General features: G+C 47.5%; 1 protein-coding gene across 3 annotated transcripts in view; it reads right to left on the bottom strand.

Annotated features, from left to right (window-relative positions):
* Positions 1–16060, bottom strand: part of DDX17 (DEAD-box helicase 17) — a 38017-nt gene extending 21957 nt beyond the window's left edge. For 2 of the 3 annotated variants that reach the window (XR_012220772.1, XM_073549460.1), the window contains exons 1-4: positions 15841–16060; positions 3474–3609; positions 1960–2056; positions 1033–1166 (exon numbers count right to left, since the gene is read on the bottom strand). Coding sequence is in view for 2 of the 3 variants with exons in the window: in XM_073549460.1 (XP_073405561.1) it covers positions 1033–1166; positions 1960–2056; positions 3474–3609; positions 15841–15875 (402 nt within the window). In the remaining variant the exon portion in view is untranslated. The remainder of the gene's footprint in view (positions 1–1032; positions 1167–1959; positions 2057–3473; positions 3610–15840) is intronic. The other variant, XM_073549459.1, reaches the window with a different exon arrangement.
* Between the last annotated feature and the right edge of the window lie 2604 nt (positions 16061–18664).

The following is an 18664-nucleotide window of genomic DNA, read 5'->3' on the forward strand; positions in this document are numbered from 1 at the left end:
CTAGGCTCTTTTTTTATCTAAGTGGTGAAATTTTTGTTAAAGTTTGTCAAAAAAAAAAAAAAAAAGGGCCATTTTCTGATACCCGTAGCATCTCCTTTATTCGTGATCTCAGGTTGGGTGAGGGCTTACTTTTTGTGCACCAAGCTGTCATTTTTAATGATATCATTTTGGTGCAGATACGATACTTTGATCGCCCGCTATTGCATTTTAATGTAGTGTCGTGGCGACCAAAAAACCTAATTCTGGCATTTTGACTTTTTCTCGTTACACCGTTTAGCGATTGGGTTAATCCTTTTTTTTTTATTGACTGATCGGGTGATTCTGAACGTGGTGATACCAAATAAGTGTATGTTCGTTTTTTTATAGTTTTATTTTGAATGATGTGGAAGGGGGGTGATTTGAACATTATATATATTTAAAAAAAAAAATTATATATATATATATATATATATATATATATATATATATATATATATATATATATATATATAATAACTTTTGACATGCTTCAATAGTCTCCATGGGAGACTAGAAGCTGCCATAACCTGATCGGCTCTGCTACATAAAGGTGATGTTCAGATCGCCTCTATATAGAATAACTCACTTGCTATGAGCGCCGACCACCGGGTGGCGCTCACAGCAAGCGGGCAGTGACAACCATAGAGGTCTCCAGGAAACCTCCGGTTGTCATGCCAACCCATCGGTGACCGGCAATCACGTGACAGGGGTAACCAGTGGGCGGATTTCTAGCCTGACAGCCAAAAGCGAGCGTTGACAGCGGCATTTAATGGGTTAAGAGCTGCTGGTGGATTGCGATTCCACGCACAGCTGTTGCGGGCAAAGCTCCGGAGCCTGCACCAAACAAGGGAAGTCAGACATCGGTGTACTATTGCGCCCAATGTTGGAAAGGGGTTAATATTTAAAGTTATTTTAAAGAAATCTCAAACATTTCTACACTGAGTGCAAGCATGTCTTTTATGAGAGATTGACTGGTTTTTTGTTGTTGTAATATTTAGAATATAAAATAAATACCGCAAGTGTTTTTCCAGATCCAGTCTGGGCAATTCCCACCATGTCTCGACCACTCAATGCAAGTGGAAATCCCTGGCACTGGATAGGGGTGGGTTCCTTAAATCGCTGATCCACAAGAACATCGAGAACATACTCTGCAGAATGAGAAATAAAGCAATATGAAACACCGATAATGCATCTTGTATGCAGTAGTGTCATTGCCACAGTGCTAGCAGAACTACAGTGCTGAGAAAATTAATTGGGACAAAGCATTTTTTTTAAGTAAAATCGTTAATTGGTTACCAGTCATTAATTGGGACAAAGCATTTTTTTAAGTAAAATCGTTAATTGGTTACCAGTCAGTGATTCAAACCAGTTTAGGCACTCACACCTGTTCAAAGCAGTTAAAACTGGTTTGAATCACTGACTGGTAACCAATTAACGATCTTATTTAAAAAAATGCTTTGTCGCAATTAATTTGCACAGCACTGTAGGAATATGTCTCCATACAACTCTTTAAAGGGAATCTCTCACCCCCTGGACAGATTAAAGCCATTACACTGGGCATACAGGTAATAGAATGGTTAAACCCGTCTTACCTATATGCCTCATAGCTGCAATGTAGCTGTCCAGAAATACACTTAATATTTTAGGTTATGATTTTCTCCAGGCTCTGGGGCGTGCGGTGCCTGGAAGAAATCCCTGCCTCCTCTCTCCATTATAACACCACCCCCCTTCCATGGACATCACCCTGACCTGTGACGTGCAGTGAACATTAAAAGTGTATTTCTCAACATCTACACCGCAGCTATGAGGCATACAGGTAAGACGGGTGTAACCACTCTATTACCTGTATGGCTATAGTAATAGCTTAAATCCGTCCAGGGGGTGACAGATTCCCTTCATAGTGCGGGAGAAAAAGGAAACAGACCAAGTAGATCAACTTACGAGGAAAATTAGCCTGTTGGAAATCATACACTGGTTTGGGGCAGTTTATCCCTCTGACTGTGATCTCTTTTTTCCTGCGCAGTTCTTCAACTTCATGCTGTATAACAGTAAGTGTACGGCATTATACAAATCTGCATCTATTACAAGAAAACTTCTCAACATTTAATTGAAATATAGTGGAAAACCTAAAGGTCAGAATTTAGGGACACGCATCACTGACACCCTTTGTGTAACATACTTTCTCTTCTATAAGGCTATGGGCCCATGTAGTGTTTTAAAACTCACACTAAAAACCGGACTCCTTCCCAGAAATCACGCAGTTTTTTTCCGCGCGATTTCACCGCGATTCTGTTCGCGATTTTCTCAAGCACTTTCCAAGCGATTTGAAGCATCGCTTGGAAAGTGATTGACAGGTTGGTCACACTCATCAAACATAGTGTTTGACAAGTGTGACCAGGTTTTTACTATTGAGGCCGCCTATGCAGCATCAGTAGTAAAAAGATCTAATGTTAAAAAATAACAAAAAAATAAAAAAATCGGGGTATATTTACCTTCCGACGTCCCACGCTGCCATCCCGGGCCTCAGCGTTCCCAGTAATGCCTTGCGAGACCTGTGATGACGTTGGTCTCGCGTTACTATAGCGATCTCGCGAGACCGCGTCATCACAGGACCTTGCCGCAAGGCATTACTGGGAACGCTTAGGCCGGGAAAGCAGCGCGTGACGCCGGAAGGTAAATATACCCCGATTTTTTATTCTTCTTTTTACAGGGGTATGGTACCCAGGGCCTGGAGGACAGTCTCCTCTCCTCCACACCTCCACACCGTGGGTACCAACCGCACATGAGACGCTTAACTTCCCGCATGGTGGGCATAGCCACATGCGGGAAGTAAGCGGTTCTCATGCATTCCTATGGGTGCGGAATCGCGACAATTCTTTGCGATTCCGTACAAAAGAATGAGCATGCTACGATTTTTTCCGCGATGCGATTCCGCTGCGGAAAAAAGCGCAGCATTATCACAGCATGTGCGGAATGCCATAGGAATGCATGGGGGGCGTTCTGTACACAATTTTTAAGCGTTTTCGCGCCGAAAATCGCGGCAAAAACGCTTAAAAATCGCATCGTGGGCACATAGCCTAACTGTGCCCCCGACACTGACTAATGCTAAGCTGCTGTCAGTCAGTGACAGGGCACGGTTTCACCTGCCTCTGTCTATACACAGAGTGGTGACAGAACTAGCGTCAGCGTCGCCCCCATGACAGACACCTGAACGCTGCCAGGAGGAATAAAGCTAATTTACTCCTGGCAGTGGTGCTCTCAGTGCCAGCTCCAGGCAGGATCAGAATGCTATTAACCTGCAGATACCCTTCCTAACCTATGACCTCATGGATAACACTATTGTGCCTGCTGGACTACCCCTTCTTGGTAGCCGTTACCTTCAGAGCAGGCTAAAACCAATTAAATACTATAAAGGACTCAGAAGTCACAAGCTGCAGGTCTTGGGTTTTTCTTACCATCGACATGTGAAGTACTTCAGGATGCTCAGTGTAAAAGTTTTTCTCAAACTTCGGAAGCTCATTCAGATCCCAGCGCTTCTTACGAAGGCGTTCTCCTGGGTTACCAAATTTTGGAAAGCGAGAGCCACCGGCGCTACATTAGTGGACAAAGAGACCTTAAGTCATGAAGGGGAATGTCAAATGTCTATTTATACAATTGCGTTGTAATGTTTTCATTTCTTGTTCTGTCCAGATGTCACCATATCCCGGAATTCCAAGCGTAGGAAGTTCACCAACCGCCATATTGGGACACCCAAGTGATGAGTGTCTCAATATGGAAACTGCTGCTGGTACCAACCTATTGCGCGGTACCACCAGCGGAACACCGTCGCACCACACACACAGACCCTCACGCATCCTCTTGCGCGGTACCACCAGCGGAACACCATCGCACTGCACGAATTCCGTGCAGGCGCAGTGAATTACTCGGCTGATCCCGGCGGCAGATGTGCAACGTGTTTACAGGCAGAGGAAGCCGGTCACATTAAAGGGGTTTTCCCACGAACGAAAGTTCATTTTAAAAACTGTCTCATCATGTACGGAGCATACCACATCTCCTGGACAGGGGAGTAAGCAAAAGACAATACTGACATTACAGCAGGAGATCACAGAGGATTCATTTTGTGAGGTAAAATATGACTGTTTTTAAACAATATTTTACCTCACAAAATGAATCCTCTGCGATCTCCTGCTGTAATGTCAGTATTGTTTTTTGCTTCTTCCCCTGCCCAGGAGCTGTGGTATGCTCTGTTCATGGTCAGACACAGGGGTGAGAGAGACAGCACAGGGGGGAGACAGCTCAAACAGGACAGCACATGAGGGGAGAACACAGCACAGGAAGGAGAGAGACAGCAGACAAAGGGGATAGCACATGGGGTAGACAGGTCAAAGAAGAGAGCACAGACGGGAGAAGTCAGCACATGGGGAAAGAGAGTGGATAGATGGGTGAGCACATGGGGGAGAGATTCTCAACGCTACAAAGCCTACCCCCATTGTGACATTACCGCCCTCCCTATGCGATAGCATCGGGCCTCCATCTAGTAGCTAATAAGTTTAGTGAACTGTCTAAGGGTGGTTTCACATTAGCGCTTTTTAAGCACACGCACGGCCGGGGGTAGCTCCGCCCCCGAGCCGGCTCTGCCCGGCGTGCCCGCCCCTTGCTTGTAGCGCCGCCTCCTAGCTAACAGCGGCGCCTGCGATCGGCGCACCCTATCTTTAGCATAGGGTGCGCAGATCGCGCGCAGGCCGTGCGCTAGTTGCGCTTTGACCTGCGCTGCGCACTTTTGACGGTGCGCCCAAAAATCAAACTTTTCGGATTTTGGCGCGCACGGCGCACCGTCAGAAGTGCGCAGCGCAGGTCAAAGCGCAACTAGCGCACGGCCTGCGCACGATCTGCGCACCCTATGCTAAAGATAGGGTGCGCCGATCGCAGGCGCCGCTGTGCGCTAGGAGGCGGCGCTACAAGCAAGGGGCGGGCACGCCGGGCAGAGAGCCGGCTCGGGGGCGGAGCTACCCCCGGCCGTGCGTGCGCTTAAAAAGCGCTAATGTGAAACCACCCTTACATGAATTTTCCAACACTGATGACCAAGAATGAGCTGGGTGCCAAGCATGTGCCCCCTGGGCCAGGATTAGTAGTAGATAATGAGGGTGGTTTGGGCAAATACTAGGGTGCCAGAAACTGCCCAAATCGTGCGGGAGGATGAGAAGACTGCTGGCATGTCACATGGAGATTCAGCAGCCCATGCCTGAGCAGCTTCTATTGCATTCACCCTGCAGCTGAGCGGTCAAACTTTAGCAATGTAATTATATAAGAGAGCGTGCGCGCGCCTTTATGATGTTCAGATGCAGATGATATTTTTCCTAGACTTCTGCATCAGTTTCAGAGCCCTTATGAAAAATATTGCAATGTATCCAGATTGTGCTATACAAATTTTGCAGGACAACTTTCCCTGTATGACATTGTCAAATCATAGGCGGGAAAACAGAAAATGAAGGAAAGTACTTGTTGGCCATTGAACATAGGCTAACAGTATAGCAAGCTCAGCCATCAGACCCATACTCGCATCACTGAAGGTGATGAAATCAGCCAAAAGAAGGCAAATCTCCCAGCCCAAGTCTCTTATCAGACATGTGCATGCTCAGTTTGTGTGAGACAGTAAAAAATCATGCATCTTCTATTGGAAACCATCTTTCTAGGGTGAGTTCTTAATTTCCTAAATCAACTTTGAAGGGTTTTCTTGAAGTATTTTTTTGGCAGGCTTCTGATTGGACAATGCCTAGTTTGGAGAGTTTTCCATCACGATACACTTTAGTGACATGCACATTATAGTCTCCAAACAGGCATTTTTTCAAAACCTGAAGAAAAATGCTCAAAAAGTTGAACATATGAGCAGCAAGGGGTTATACAATGGAAATGAAGAGTCTTTTTAGTATTTTTTGTATGGCCCTGTACGCACACACCTTACAGGGAATCTGTCAGTAGATTTTTGCTATTTACTCTGAGCTCGGCATAATATAGGGCAGAGAGCCTGATTCCAGGGATGTGTCATTTATTAGGATGTGTGCTGTAGTTTCAATACAATCAGGGTTTTATTAATAGAAGATCATCACTGCAGGACTTAGTGTCATGTGCAGGGCAGTCCAGCTAATCTGTGGCACCCCACCCCCACTACTGATTGGCAGCTTGCTGACAATGTACACAGGAAGCTTCCAATCAGGAGTGTGGGCGGGGTTACACAGAGCAGAAGACTTCACTCTGCTACATCTACATGAGACAAAAAGAGGCATTCAATTAAAACTGCAGCAAGCAGCCCAGTAAGTGACATCACTGGAACCAGAGTTTCTTGCCTTACATCGTGCTGCTCTCAGATTACAATGCAAAATCCTTATGACTAGTGTTGAGCTTTCCGATACCGCAAGTATCGGGTATCGGCCGATATTTGCCGTATCGGAATTCCGATACCGAGTACCGATACTTTTTTCGTATCGGATACCGGAATCGGAAGTCCAAAATGCAATGAGCCACTTTTGTGGCTCTGATTGGCTGCCGAAATAACGTCATCATGATGCGCCGTCAGTTCGGGCCTTCGGGGGGTCTGTGCCGACTGTCCGGGGGTCTGTACCGGCCTGCCGGGGGGGCTGTGCCGACTGTCCGGGGGTCTGTACCGGCCTGCCGGGGGGGCTGTGCCGACTGTCCGGGGGTCTGTGCAGGCATCGTCCGATGGGACTACATACTACATGCATACTACATACATGCATGATACATACTACATACACTCACTGGCCACTTTATTAGGTACACCTGTCCAACTGTGTGTTAAGACTTAATTTCTAATCTGCCAATCACATGGCGGCAACTCAGTGCATTTAGGCATGTAGACATGGTCAAGACAATCTCCAGCAGTTCAAACCGAGCATCAGTATGGGGAAGAAAGGTGATTTGAGTGCCTTTGAACGTGGCATGATTGTTGGTGCCAGAAGGGCTGGTCTGAGTATTTCTGAAACTGCTGATCTACTGGGATTTTCACGCACAACCATCTCTAGGGTTTACAGAGAATGGTCCGAAAAAGAAAAAAAATCCAGTGAGCGGCAGTTCTGTGGCCGGAAATGCCTTGTTGATGCCAGAGGTCAGAGGAGAATGGGCAGACTGGTTCGAGCTGATAGAAAGGCAACAGTGACTCAAATTGCCACCCGTTACAACCAAGGTAGGCAGAAGAGCATCTCTGAACGCACAGTGCGTCGAACTTTGAGGCAGATGGGCTACAGCAGCAGAAGACCACACTGGGTACCACTCCTCTCAGCTAAGAACAGGCATCTGATGGCTACTTTCAGCAGGATAATGCGCCATGTCATAAAGCTCGAATCATCTCAGATTGGTTTCTTGAACATGACAATGAGTTCACTGTACTCAAATGGCCTCCTCAGTCACCAGATCTCAATCCAATAGAGCATCTTTGGGATGTGGTGGAACGGGAGATTCGCATCAGGGATGTGCAGCCGACAAATCTGCGCCAACTGTGTGATGCCATCATGTCAATATGGTCCAAAATCTCTGAGGAATGCTTCCAACACCTTGTTGAATCTCTGCCACGAAGAATTGAGGCAGTTCTGAAGGCAAAAGGGGGTCCAACCCGTTACTAGCATGGTGTACCTAATAAAGTGGCCAGTGAGTGTATATACCACATGCATGCAACATGCATACTACATGCATGCAACATACATATATACTACATACAATACATATAGACATACAGTACATATAACAGAGTACATACTCACAGCAATGGCATAAAGTGAGACTAGGGACTTTTTTTTTTTTTTTTTACAGTGGTGGAGGAATACAGTGCGGAAGGATACCTACCTTCCGTCATTGTATTCCTGTAGCTGGTAGAGAACGGTAGCATCAGCTGATGCTGCTGTTCTCCACGCAAGATCGACGTGGGACCCTCGTGGACTTTTGCGGATCGGGGTAAGTATATTGGTGGTTTTTTATTTTGATATTTATTCCTCAGGCGACAATGGCTTCGGGGATCAAAGTGACAAGTGACGGTGAGTATGTACTCTATGTTATATGTACTGTATGTAGTATATATGTATGTTGCATGCATGTAGTATATATGCAGTATATATGTAGTATGCATGTTGCATGCATGTGGTATATATGTAGTATGTATGTTGCATGCATGTATGTATCATGTATGTAGTATGCATGTTGCATGTATGTAGCATGTAGTATATATGTAGTATGTATGTTACATGTAGTATATATAGTATATGTGTAGCATGCATGTAGCATGTACAGTGCCTACAAGTAGTATTCAACCCCCTGCAGATTTAGCAGGTTTACACATTCGGAATTAACTTGGCATTGTGACATTTGGACTGTAGATCAGCCTGGAAGTGTGAAATGCACTGCAGCAAAAAAGAATGTTATTTCTTTGTTTAATTTTTTTTTAAATTGTGAAAAGTTTATTCAGAGGATCATTATTCAACCCCTCAAACCACCAGAATTCTGTTTGGTTCCCCTAAAGTATTAAGAAGTATTTCAGGGACAAAGAACAATGAGCTTCACATGTTTGGATTAATTATCTCTTTTTCCAGCCTTTTCTGACTATTTAAGACCCTCCCCAAACTTGTGAACAGCACTCATACATGGTCAACATGGGAAAGACAAAGGAGCATTCCAAGGCCATCAGAGACAAGATCGTGGAGGGTCACAAGGCTGGCAAGGGGTACAAAACCCTTTCCAAGGAGTTGGGCCTACCTGTCTCCACTGTTGGGAGCATCATCCGGAAGTGGAAGGCTTATGGAACTACTGTTAGCCTTCCACGGCCTGGACAGCCTTTGAAAGTTTCCTCCTGTGCCGAGGCCAGGCTTGTCCGAAGAGTCAAGGCTAACCCAAGGACAACAAGGAAGGAGCTCCGGGAAGATCTCATGGCAGTGGGGACATTGGTTTCAGTCAATACCATAAGTAATGTACTCCACCGCAATGGTCTCCGTTCCAGACGAGCCCGTAAGGTACCTTTACTTTCAAAGCGTCATGTCAAGGCTCGTCTACAGTTTGCTCATGATCACTTGGAGGACTCTGAGACAGACTGGTTCAAGGTTCTCTGGTCTGATGAGACCAAGATCGAGATCTTTGGTGCCAACCACACACGTGACGTTTGGAGACTGGATGGCACTGCATACGACCCCAAGAATACCATCCCTACAGTCAAGCATGGTGGTGGCAGCATCATGCTGTGGGGCTGTTTCTCAGCCAAGGGGCCTGGCCATCTGGTCCGCATCCATGGGAAGATGGATAGCACGGCCTACCTGGAGATTTTGGCCAAGAAACTCCGCTCCTCCATCAAGGATCTTAAGATGGGTTGTCATTTCATCTTCCAACAAGACAACGACCCAAAGCACACAGCCAAGAAAACCAAGGCCTGGTTCAAGAGGCAAAAAATCAAGGTGTTGGAGTGGCCTAGTAGGTCTCCTGACCTTAACCCAATTGAAAACTTGTGGAAGGAGCTCAAGATTAAAGTCCACATGAGACACCCAAAGAACCTAGATAACTTGGAGAAGATCTGCATGGAGGAGTGGGCCAAGATAACTCCAGAGACCTGTGCAGGCCTGATAAAAGACGATTATTAGCTGTAATTGCAAACAAGGGTTATTCCACAAAATATTAAACCTAGGGGTTGAATAATAATTGACCCACACTTTTATGTTTAAAATTTATTAAAATTTAACTGAGCAACATAACTTTTTGGTTTGTAATATTTATGCATCTGTTAATAAATCCTGCTCTTGTGTGAAGTTTGAAGGCTCTAACTTATTTGCATCTTATCAAACCTGCTAAATCTGCAGGGGGTTGAATACTACTTGTAGGCACTGTATGTAGCATGTAGTATGTATGTTGCATGTAGTATATATGTTACATGTAGTATATATATAGTATGCATGTTGCATGCATGTAGTATATATGTTGCATGCATGTAGTATATATGTATTATGTATGTAGTATGTATGTTGTATATGTTACATGTAGTATATATGTTGCATGCATGTAGTATATATGTATTATGTATGTAGTATGTATGTAGCATGTATGTATGTAGCATGTATGTAGTATGTATGTTACATGTAGTATATATGTAGTATGCATGTATGTAGCATGTATTTTTTTTTTTTTACATTCAACACATTAGCCGGATGATGGGACTACTACTGTCCCATCATTGGCTAATGTGTCAATCACTGTCATGGTAGCAGGCATCGCCCGATGGGACTTGTAGTCCCATCGGACGATGCCTGCACAGACCCCCGGGCAGTCCGGCACAGACCCCCGGGCAGTCCGGCACAGACCCCCGGGCAGTCCGGCACAGACCCCCGGGCAGTCCGGCACAGACCCCCGGGCAGTCCGGCACAGACCCCCGGGCAGTCCGGCACAGACCCCAGAGAGGCTGTACAAGGCAAAAATAGGGTTTTTCTTATTCCGATACCGGAAGTCCCATAGACTTGAATGGGACTTCCGGTATCGGAATCGGCGATACCCGATATTTTTTTTTAGATCGGCCGATCCATTCCGATCCGATACTTTTAAGTATCGGACGGTATCGCTCAACACTACTTATGACAGATTCCCTTTAATTCTACAGAAAACATTTTCTGGTTATTTTTGCCCTTTTTCAGCCGGCACAAGATTAAAGCAGGGCTGTGGAGTCGGAGTCGGTGCTCATTTTGGTGGAGTCGGAGTCGGTATAAAATGGAGCGACTCCGACTCCTAAAATATATAATAAATTGGGTACAGTAATTCAATGCAGGATGTGCTGAATATTTTTTCATAGGAGTTTGGGAAAGTTATGAAATGTCCTATAAATGGCTGTTCTATTCCTGATCTAAGGCTACATTCACACACAGCGTTTTTCCTGTGTTTTTTGAGGATACGTTTTTCAGCTGCAAAAGCTGATCATCTTTTTAAAAAACCGCATCACCTGAAAGGTTTTTGAGCTCATAGATAATGTTTTCAATTGCAAAAGCAGATTAGAAATCTGTTCTATCTATCCATTTATCCATATCTGTCTATCCATATCGTATCTGTACCAAAAATAATGAAAACCGGGTAGTACACCAATATATATTCTGTTCTATCTAAATATCTTGATTATTGGATCATAAAAATGATTAAATGTCTGAGGTTCACATTGTACTACAATAAATTTTTCACTCAAATATAAGCAATATGTGTGGGAGTCGGAGTCGGAGTTGGAGTCGGTGTAAGGGAAATTGAGGAGTCGGAGTCGCAGGTTTGGCTTACCGACTCCACAGCCCTGGATTAAAGTCATCCGATACTCACCCTCCCAAGTCCAGTGTGGTCTTTCTGCCATTGTTCTTGTTTACTGGCTGCAGCTATGCTGTCCACACATTGGCACAGCCACAGAGCTCAGTGATGGGCTGACGTGGACTGTACCCAGGAGGTCACGGCTACAGCCACCAAAGCAATACAGGACAAGGATCCGACAAAACCCCATTCTAGCTGAGCTGGTAAGCACAGTACAGACGCCAGCCGGGACTGCTGGAGGGGCCATTAATGCCCAACACTGGCCGTCTCTTCAGCGGCAAAGCAACATAGATCAGGAGCGCCCATAGAGCCGGACATTGGGGAGACCACGTACCCAGCTACCTGGATGTCAGGGGACCAGTCTGCTACAGCTTGAGACAAGACAAATGCTTTAAAGAGCTTGTTGTCAGCAGGATTTAGTCCTATAAACTAAAGACATGGCTGCAATGGAGCGGTGATGCTGATTAATATTACGCCAAAATCTTGATCTGCACATGCCCCACCTCCAACACCAAGTCCTGCACACCATACGCCAGCTCCCACTGCACATGCCCCACCTCCAGCGCCAAGTCCTGCACACCATACGCCAGCTCCCACTGCACATGCCCCGCAGAATTAATAGGAAGCAGGTCACTGAACAATTAGTGACCTGCACAAGAAGCAGAGGAGCGGAGAACGAGAAGACGACCCTGCCCCCAAGCACACTGATGCACAGACTGAACACTCCATAAGGTGAGCATTCAGCAGCCGCTGAGCGGATCCCTTCACATCAGGTATCAGAATCATCAGTATCACAGCACCATTATAGCCATGCCTTTAGATTGTAGGGATTAATCCTGCAGACAGGTTCTCCTTAACATTAAACAGGGTTTTTGTTGTAAAAAAAAAAAAAAACACCATCTGCAGGCTATTTTGCTTTAAAAAAAACAAATACAATTTTGTACCCACCCAGTCCAAGTTTTGTGCAGTGTCTGGTCTGCTGCTCCTGGTGTCTGCAGCGCCATCGTCACTGCAACCAATCAGCGATATCAAGAGCTCTACCCAAATAGACAATGAGCCACTGAGTTCTGATTGGCTGCAGTGCCAACATCACATCTGCAGCCGGTCACACACACCACGAGCAGCAGAGGAGACTCGGGCTGGACCCGAGGAGGGCGAGTCAAGGACAACTTGTTCTGGAAAAAAAAAAAAAAAAAACTGCAGCTGAAGAAAACTCCTTTATTAGCCTTAGGATAAGTCAGCAATATCACATCAGTGACTCCTGGAACCCCCAACAATCAGCTGATAGAGGGAACCATATGCACCAGCACAGCTCTATACACCGTGTAGTGGGCAGGAATGGTACTGCAGGCACCAGCAGCGGCACAGCTCTATACAGTGTAGTGGCCAGGAATGGTACTGCAGGCACCAGCAGCGGCACAGCTCTATACACCGTGTAGTGGCCAGGAATGGTACTGCAGGCACCAGCACAGCTCTATACACCGTGTAGTGGCCAGGAATGGTACTACAGGCACCAGCAGTGGCACAGCTCTATACACCGTGTAGTGGCTAGGAATGGTACTGCAGGCACCAGCAGCAGCACAGCTCTATACACCGTGTAGTGGCCAGGAATGGTACTGCAGGCACCAGCAGTGGCACAGTTCTATAAAGTGTAGTGGCCAGGAATGGTACTGCAGGCACCAGCAGCGGCACAGCTCTATATACTGTGTAGTGGCCAGGAATGGTACTGCAGGCACCAGCAGCAGCACAGCTCTATACTCCGTGTAGTGGGCAGGAATGGTACTACAGGCACCAGCAGTGGCACAGATCTATACACCGTGTAGTGGCTAGGAATGGTACTGCAGGCACCAGCAGCAGCACAGCTCTATACACCGTGTAGTGAACAGAAATGGAGTGGCACAGCTCTATACACCGTGTAGTGGCTAGGAATGGTACTGCCGGCACCAGCAGCGGCACAGCTCTATACACCGTGTACTGGCTAGGAATGGTACTGCCGACACCAGCAGCGACACAGCTCTGTACACCGTGTAGTGAACAGAAATGGTACTGCAGGCACCAGCAGCGTCACAGCTCTATACACCGTGTAGTGGCCGGGAATGGTACTGCAGGCACCAGCAGCGGCACAGCTCTATACACCATGTAGTGGCTAGGAATGGTACTACAGGCACCAGCAGTGGCACAGCTCTATACAGTGTAGTGGCCGGGAATGGTACTGCAGGCACCAGCAGCGGCACAGCTCTATGCACCGTGTAGTGGCCGGGAACGGTACTACAGGCACCAGCAGTGGCACAGCTCTATACACTGTGTAGTGGCTAGGAATGGTACTACAGGCACCAGCAGTGGCACAGCTCTATACACAGTGTAGTGGCCGGGAATGGTACTGCAGGCACCAGCAGCGGCACAGCTCTATACACCGTGTAGTGGCCGGGAATGGTACTGCAGGCACCAGCAGTGGCACAGCTCTATACGTGTAGTGGCCGGGAATGGTACTGCAGGCACAGCTCTATACACCGTATAGTGGCTAGGAATGGTACTGCCGACACCAGCAGCGACACAGCTCTGTACACCGTGTAATGAACAGAAATGGTACTGCAGGCACCAGCAGCGGCACAGCTCTATACACCGTGTAGTGGCCGGGAATGGTACTGCAGGCACCAGCAGCGGCACAGCTCTATACACCGTGTAGTGGCTAGGAATGGTACTACAGGCACCAGCAGTGGCACAGCTCTATACACCGTGTAGTGGCCGGGAATGGTACTGCAGGCACCAGCACAGCTCTATACACCGTGTAGTGGCCGGGAATGGTACTGCAGGCACCAGCAGTGGCACAGCTCTATACAACGTGTAGTGGCCGGGAATGGTACTGCAGGCACAGCTCTATACACCGTATAGTGGCTAGGAATGGTACTGCAGGCACCAGCAGCGGCACAGCTCTATACACTGCGTAGTGGCTAGGAATGGTACTGCAGGCACCAGCAGTGGCACAGCTCTATACACCGTGTAGTGGCCAGGAATGGTACTGCTATCCTCTGTACTCGCATCGACGGTGGTCGGTCTCCGCTTGCATGTGGACCGATTTGTATAACCACGGTCATGTGACCAAAGACACGAATCACATGACTACAATGCAAACACAGGGAATCACAACAGTCAGCACACTGCAGTCACAGCTCAGCAGATTTCTCTCTTCAGTGGGAAAAGCCCTTTAATTCCAAACAAGCTGCACAGATCAGGAGATTTTCTGCACATTCATCACATCCACATTTATTTACAGCAGCCATGGAAACATTGCAGTGTCCCTCATCAGGCCATGTTCACACAGCGCAGAAAGTGTCACTTGTGTATGATTTGGTTGTGGATCTCAACCTGCTCCATAAGGTGTTGTCCACTCTGCGTTTAAGCATTTCTGCCACCGTGGAAACGCTTAAAAAATGCATCCCATGCAATCCTATGGGATTCTGCATTGCTGGGCCTATGCTGCAGATTTTACCACTGTGGAATCGCATTGCGGTAATATCCGCAGCATGTCCATTAAATCTGCGGAATCGCGGCGATTCCGCCGCCATAGGATTGCATTGTAATGCTCACTTTACGCATGTGGCTATGCCCACCATGCATAAAGCGAGCGCTTCATGTGCGGATGGTACCCAGGGTCTGGAGGAGAGGAGACTCAACTCCATGCCCTGGGTACCATATTCCTGTAAAAAATAGAATTAAAATAAAAAATCAGGATATACTTACCCTCTGACGGCCCCTGAAGTCCTCCCGCCCCTCAGCCACGCTGCCAGCATCTTCCGGTCCCAGGGATGCATTGCGGGAATCACCCGAGATGACGTTGCGGTCTCGCGTGATGCTACGTCATCAGAGGTCATTCGCCCAACGCATCCCTGGGACCAGAAGATGCTGGCAGCGTGGCTGAGGGCCCGGTGCCGACAGAGGGTAAGTATATCTCTCTTTTTTTAATAATTTTTAACCTTTTACTACTGATGCTACATAGGCAGCCTCAATAGTAAAAAGTTGGTCAAGTGGTAAGCATAACAAGTGCGACCAACCTGTCAGTCATTTTTCCAAGTGATGCTTGGAAAGCACAAACATTCCGCAAGCTAAAAACGCTTGTTTTTTGCAGGAAAACACATGCGAATTCCGCATGCGTTTTTACCTGCGGCAGGGAGTTGCGGAAATACTGCGGATAATTCTGCAGCATTTCTGCAACGTGTGCACATAGCCTAACAAAGCATGAAATGGGGCGAAATCGCACTGCAGACTGGAGAGCTGCTCACTTAGGCAGTGTGCACACGGGACACCGAGAACCGCAGCTGTGTGTATCGCCCTAGACATGGCTGCGGCTGTGCAGTGCGGAATCTGTGACGTGAACCTGGCCGAGGCTCCGCACACTGCAGGCCGCCGCCGCCACGTCGCCCCATGGCGGGATGTGGCAGATACCCGACACCTGCTGTCCACTGAGCAATGAGGCAGAATCACGGAGAACACCATCCTCACCCGCCCCGGTCACGATCCATAAAGCTTCCCCTCATTCTGCCGTCGCCGTAAAACGATGAAACTGTCGGAAACAGCCTGAAGCCGTACGTCACACAACTGCAGAGCAAAGGAGGACGATTATCCTTTTCTTCTCAGGCTAAAACGCGGGAACTGCGGACGTGGACCGTTAACAGCTGTCCTCTGCAAGCACTCCAGCATAAAATGGCCGCCGCCGTCGTCGTCTTCCCTTTCCACCGTCGTTAACTCGAAATGGAGCTACGCTATTTACGTAGCGTAACTTACACAGCGAATTAGTAAGAGCATCCGGCGGAATGCGTAGACAAGTTCTAGAATACGAGACAGCCTACGTGACGTCATTCGTAACTAACGCTTTTGAAGTAGGCGTTTCCAATTGTCAATGACGCAGGAGTAAACGCGGGCTTCTATTGTGCCTGCCAGGGACTGCAGGGCGCCCTCTGCCGAGCCTGCCAGGGACTGCAGTGCTCTCGCCGAGGATGGAAGCGCCCCCTACATGACGAGGGCGCTCAATAAGTTTCTCATGGCGCTCAATAAGTGATATATCTCTATGAGGTGTATCAGCATCTGGCCTTGTGTTTTTACTATAAAACATCATTCACCAATTTTGAAAATGAGTGGGAAACACTATAAGGCTATGTGCACACGTAACGGAACTCTCGCGGAAATTACCGCGAGAATTCCGGAATTCCATTCCGCGGGAAAATCGCATTTTAAATTCCTGCGATTTTCCCACGGAAAAACTAGCATTTTGCAAGCGTTATTAGCTTTCAGAATGCTAGCGTTTTCCCAGCGATCTGGAGCATCGCTTGGACAACTGACTGACAGGTTGGTCACACTCGTCAAACACAGTGTTTGACGAGTGTGACCAACTTTTTACTACTGAGGCCGCCTATGCGGCATCAATAGTAAAAGATAGGATGTAAAAAATAATAAAAAATAGTGTTATTCTTACCTTCCAACGTCCCGCGCAGCCGTTCCCAGTAATCCTTTGCGAAATGCCCGCGATGACGTCCGTTCTCACGATGACGTCGCGCGAATGACCGCGAGACTTCGCAATCCCGCGAGAACGGACGTCATCGCAGGCATTTTCGCAAAGGCTTACTGGGACCGGGAGCGTGGAGAGAGGCGGGAAGGCTGCGCGGGACGTCGGAAGGTAAGAATAACAATATTTTTTATTTTAAATTCTATTTTTTACAGGGATATGGTACCCAAAGCCTGGAGGACAGTCTCCTCTCCTCCGGACCGTGAGTACCATCCGCAATTGTTCTGCTTACTTTCCGCATGTTGTGCACAGCCACATGCGGGAAGTAAGCGGAACAATGCATTCCTATGGGTGCGGGATCGCCGCGATTCCGCAAAATTAATGAGCATGCTGCGATTCCGCCGCGGTAAAAACCGCAGCATTAGCACAGCATTGCGGAATCCCAAAGCAATGCATGGGATGCTTATTTTTCGCGTTTTCGCGGCAAAATCGCGCGGTTAAAACCGCCGCGGAAATGCGAAAAAAAACGCCACATGTGAACTCAGCCTAAGTGTAAGTGGGGATAAATGGCGAAACCAGAGGGATAACATGGGAAGAGACCAAGGAGGCAGAGGACGGGTTCATGGAGCTTCAGGCTGTGTGCACACGATGCGTATATATAGCGGATCCGCAGCGGATTTTTCCGCGCAGAAACGCTGCATATCCCCATTGTGATGTACAGTAGCCTTAAATGCAATGGAAAAAAAAACCACTGTGCAGACGCTGCGGATTTTTCCTCGCGGTTTTCCTGCGGTACAAAATCCGCAGCATGTTACTTCTTTTGTGCGGTTTTCCACCTCCCCTGTCACCAAATCCGCAGTGGGAAAACCGCACAAAAACCGCAGGAAAACCGCATTAAAAATGGAAGAAATCCGCAGGAAAAATGCAGGTCATTTGACCTGCGGATTTCTTCCATTCTGCGCGGGAAAAATCAACAGGGCTAAAAAGTCCGTCTGCACTCAGCCTCAGGGTCGGCAATGGGAGATCAGACTCATGTGCCTTCGGCCTATGCACCTTCCTCATCATCATCGTGGCCATTTTTAGATCGGAGGGCCCTATGGGGTACAATTTAAGGAAATGGACTTAGATATAAGCAGAATGAGAACCAGATTATTAATCTGAGCAACACATCTTAACACCAGGAGAGCTTCAGGTCTTGCTATAGGGATTATCGTTCGTCCCAACAACCCAAAGGGAATCTGTCACCCTTTTTTCGAATATAAGCTGCCAATGTAATCTGAAAGAGAAGAAAAACAAGTAAGATTATACTCACGGGGGGGGGGCGCGGTCCGGTCCGTTGGGTGTCACGGTCCGGTCCAGCACCTCCCATCTACATACGATGCCGTCCTCTTCTTCCCTTCCTGTTGTGGCTCCGGCGCAGGCACACTGCTCTGCCCTGTTGAGGGCAGAGCAGAATACTGCAGTGCGCAGGCGCTGCGACGGGAAGGAAAGAAGAGAACGGCATCGTATGAAGATGGGAGGCACCGGACCGCGACACCCATCGGACCGGACCGCCCCCCCTCTCGGTGAGTATAATCTAACTCATTTTTCTTATCTTTCAGGTTACATCGGGTGCTTAACTACAGCATTACAGAATGCTGTTGATAAGCCCCTGATGGTGGTGCCGGCATTCGAAAAAAGGGGTGACAGATTCCCTTTAACATGTTCTCGTGGGTTAAGTACATTAGCCTATATTGCTGCAAACTCAGGTGGAGGAAGTTCTTTGTGCAAAATAATAGGGAACAATGTCTTAAACTTGGGATTGCAGAGGAGGATTTAGAGGGA

Source organism: Dendrobates tinctorius, unplaced genomic scaffold (genome assembly GCF_039654945.1).
Source record: "Dendrobates tinctorius isolate UK_male_01 unplaced genomic scaffold, ASM3965494v1 ptg000159l, whole genome shotgun sequence".
In the NCBI taxonomy this organism is placed as follows: domain Eukaryota; kingdom Metazoa; phylum Chordata; class Amphibia; order Anura; family Dendrobatidae; genus Dendrobates; species Dendrobates tinctorius.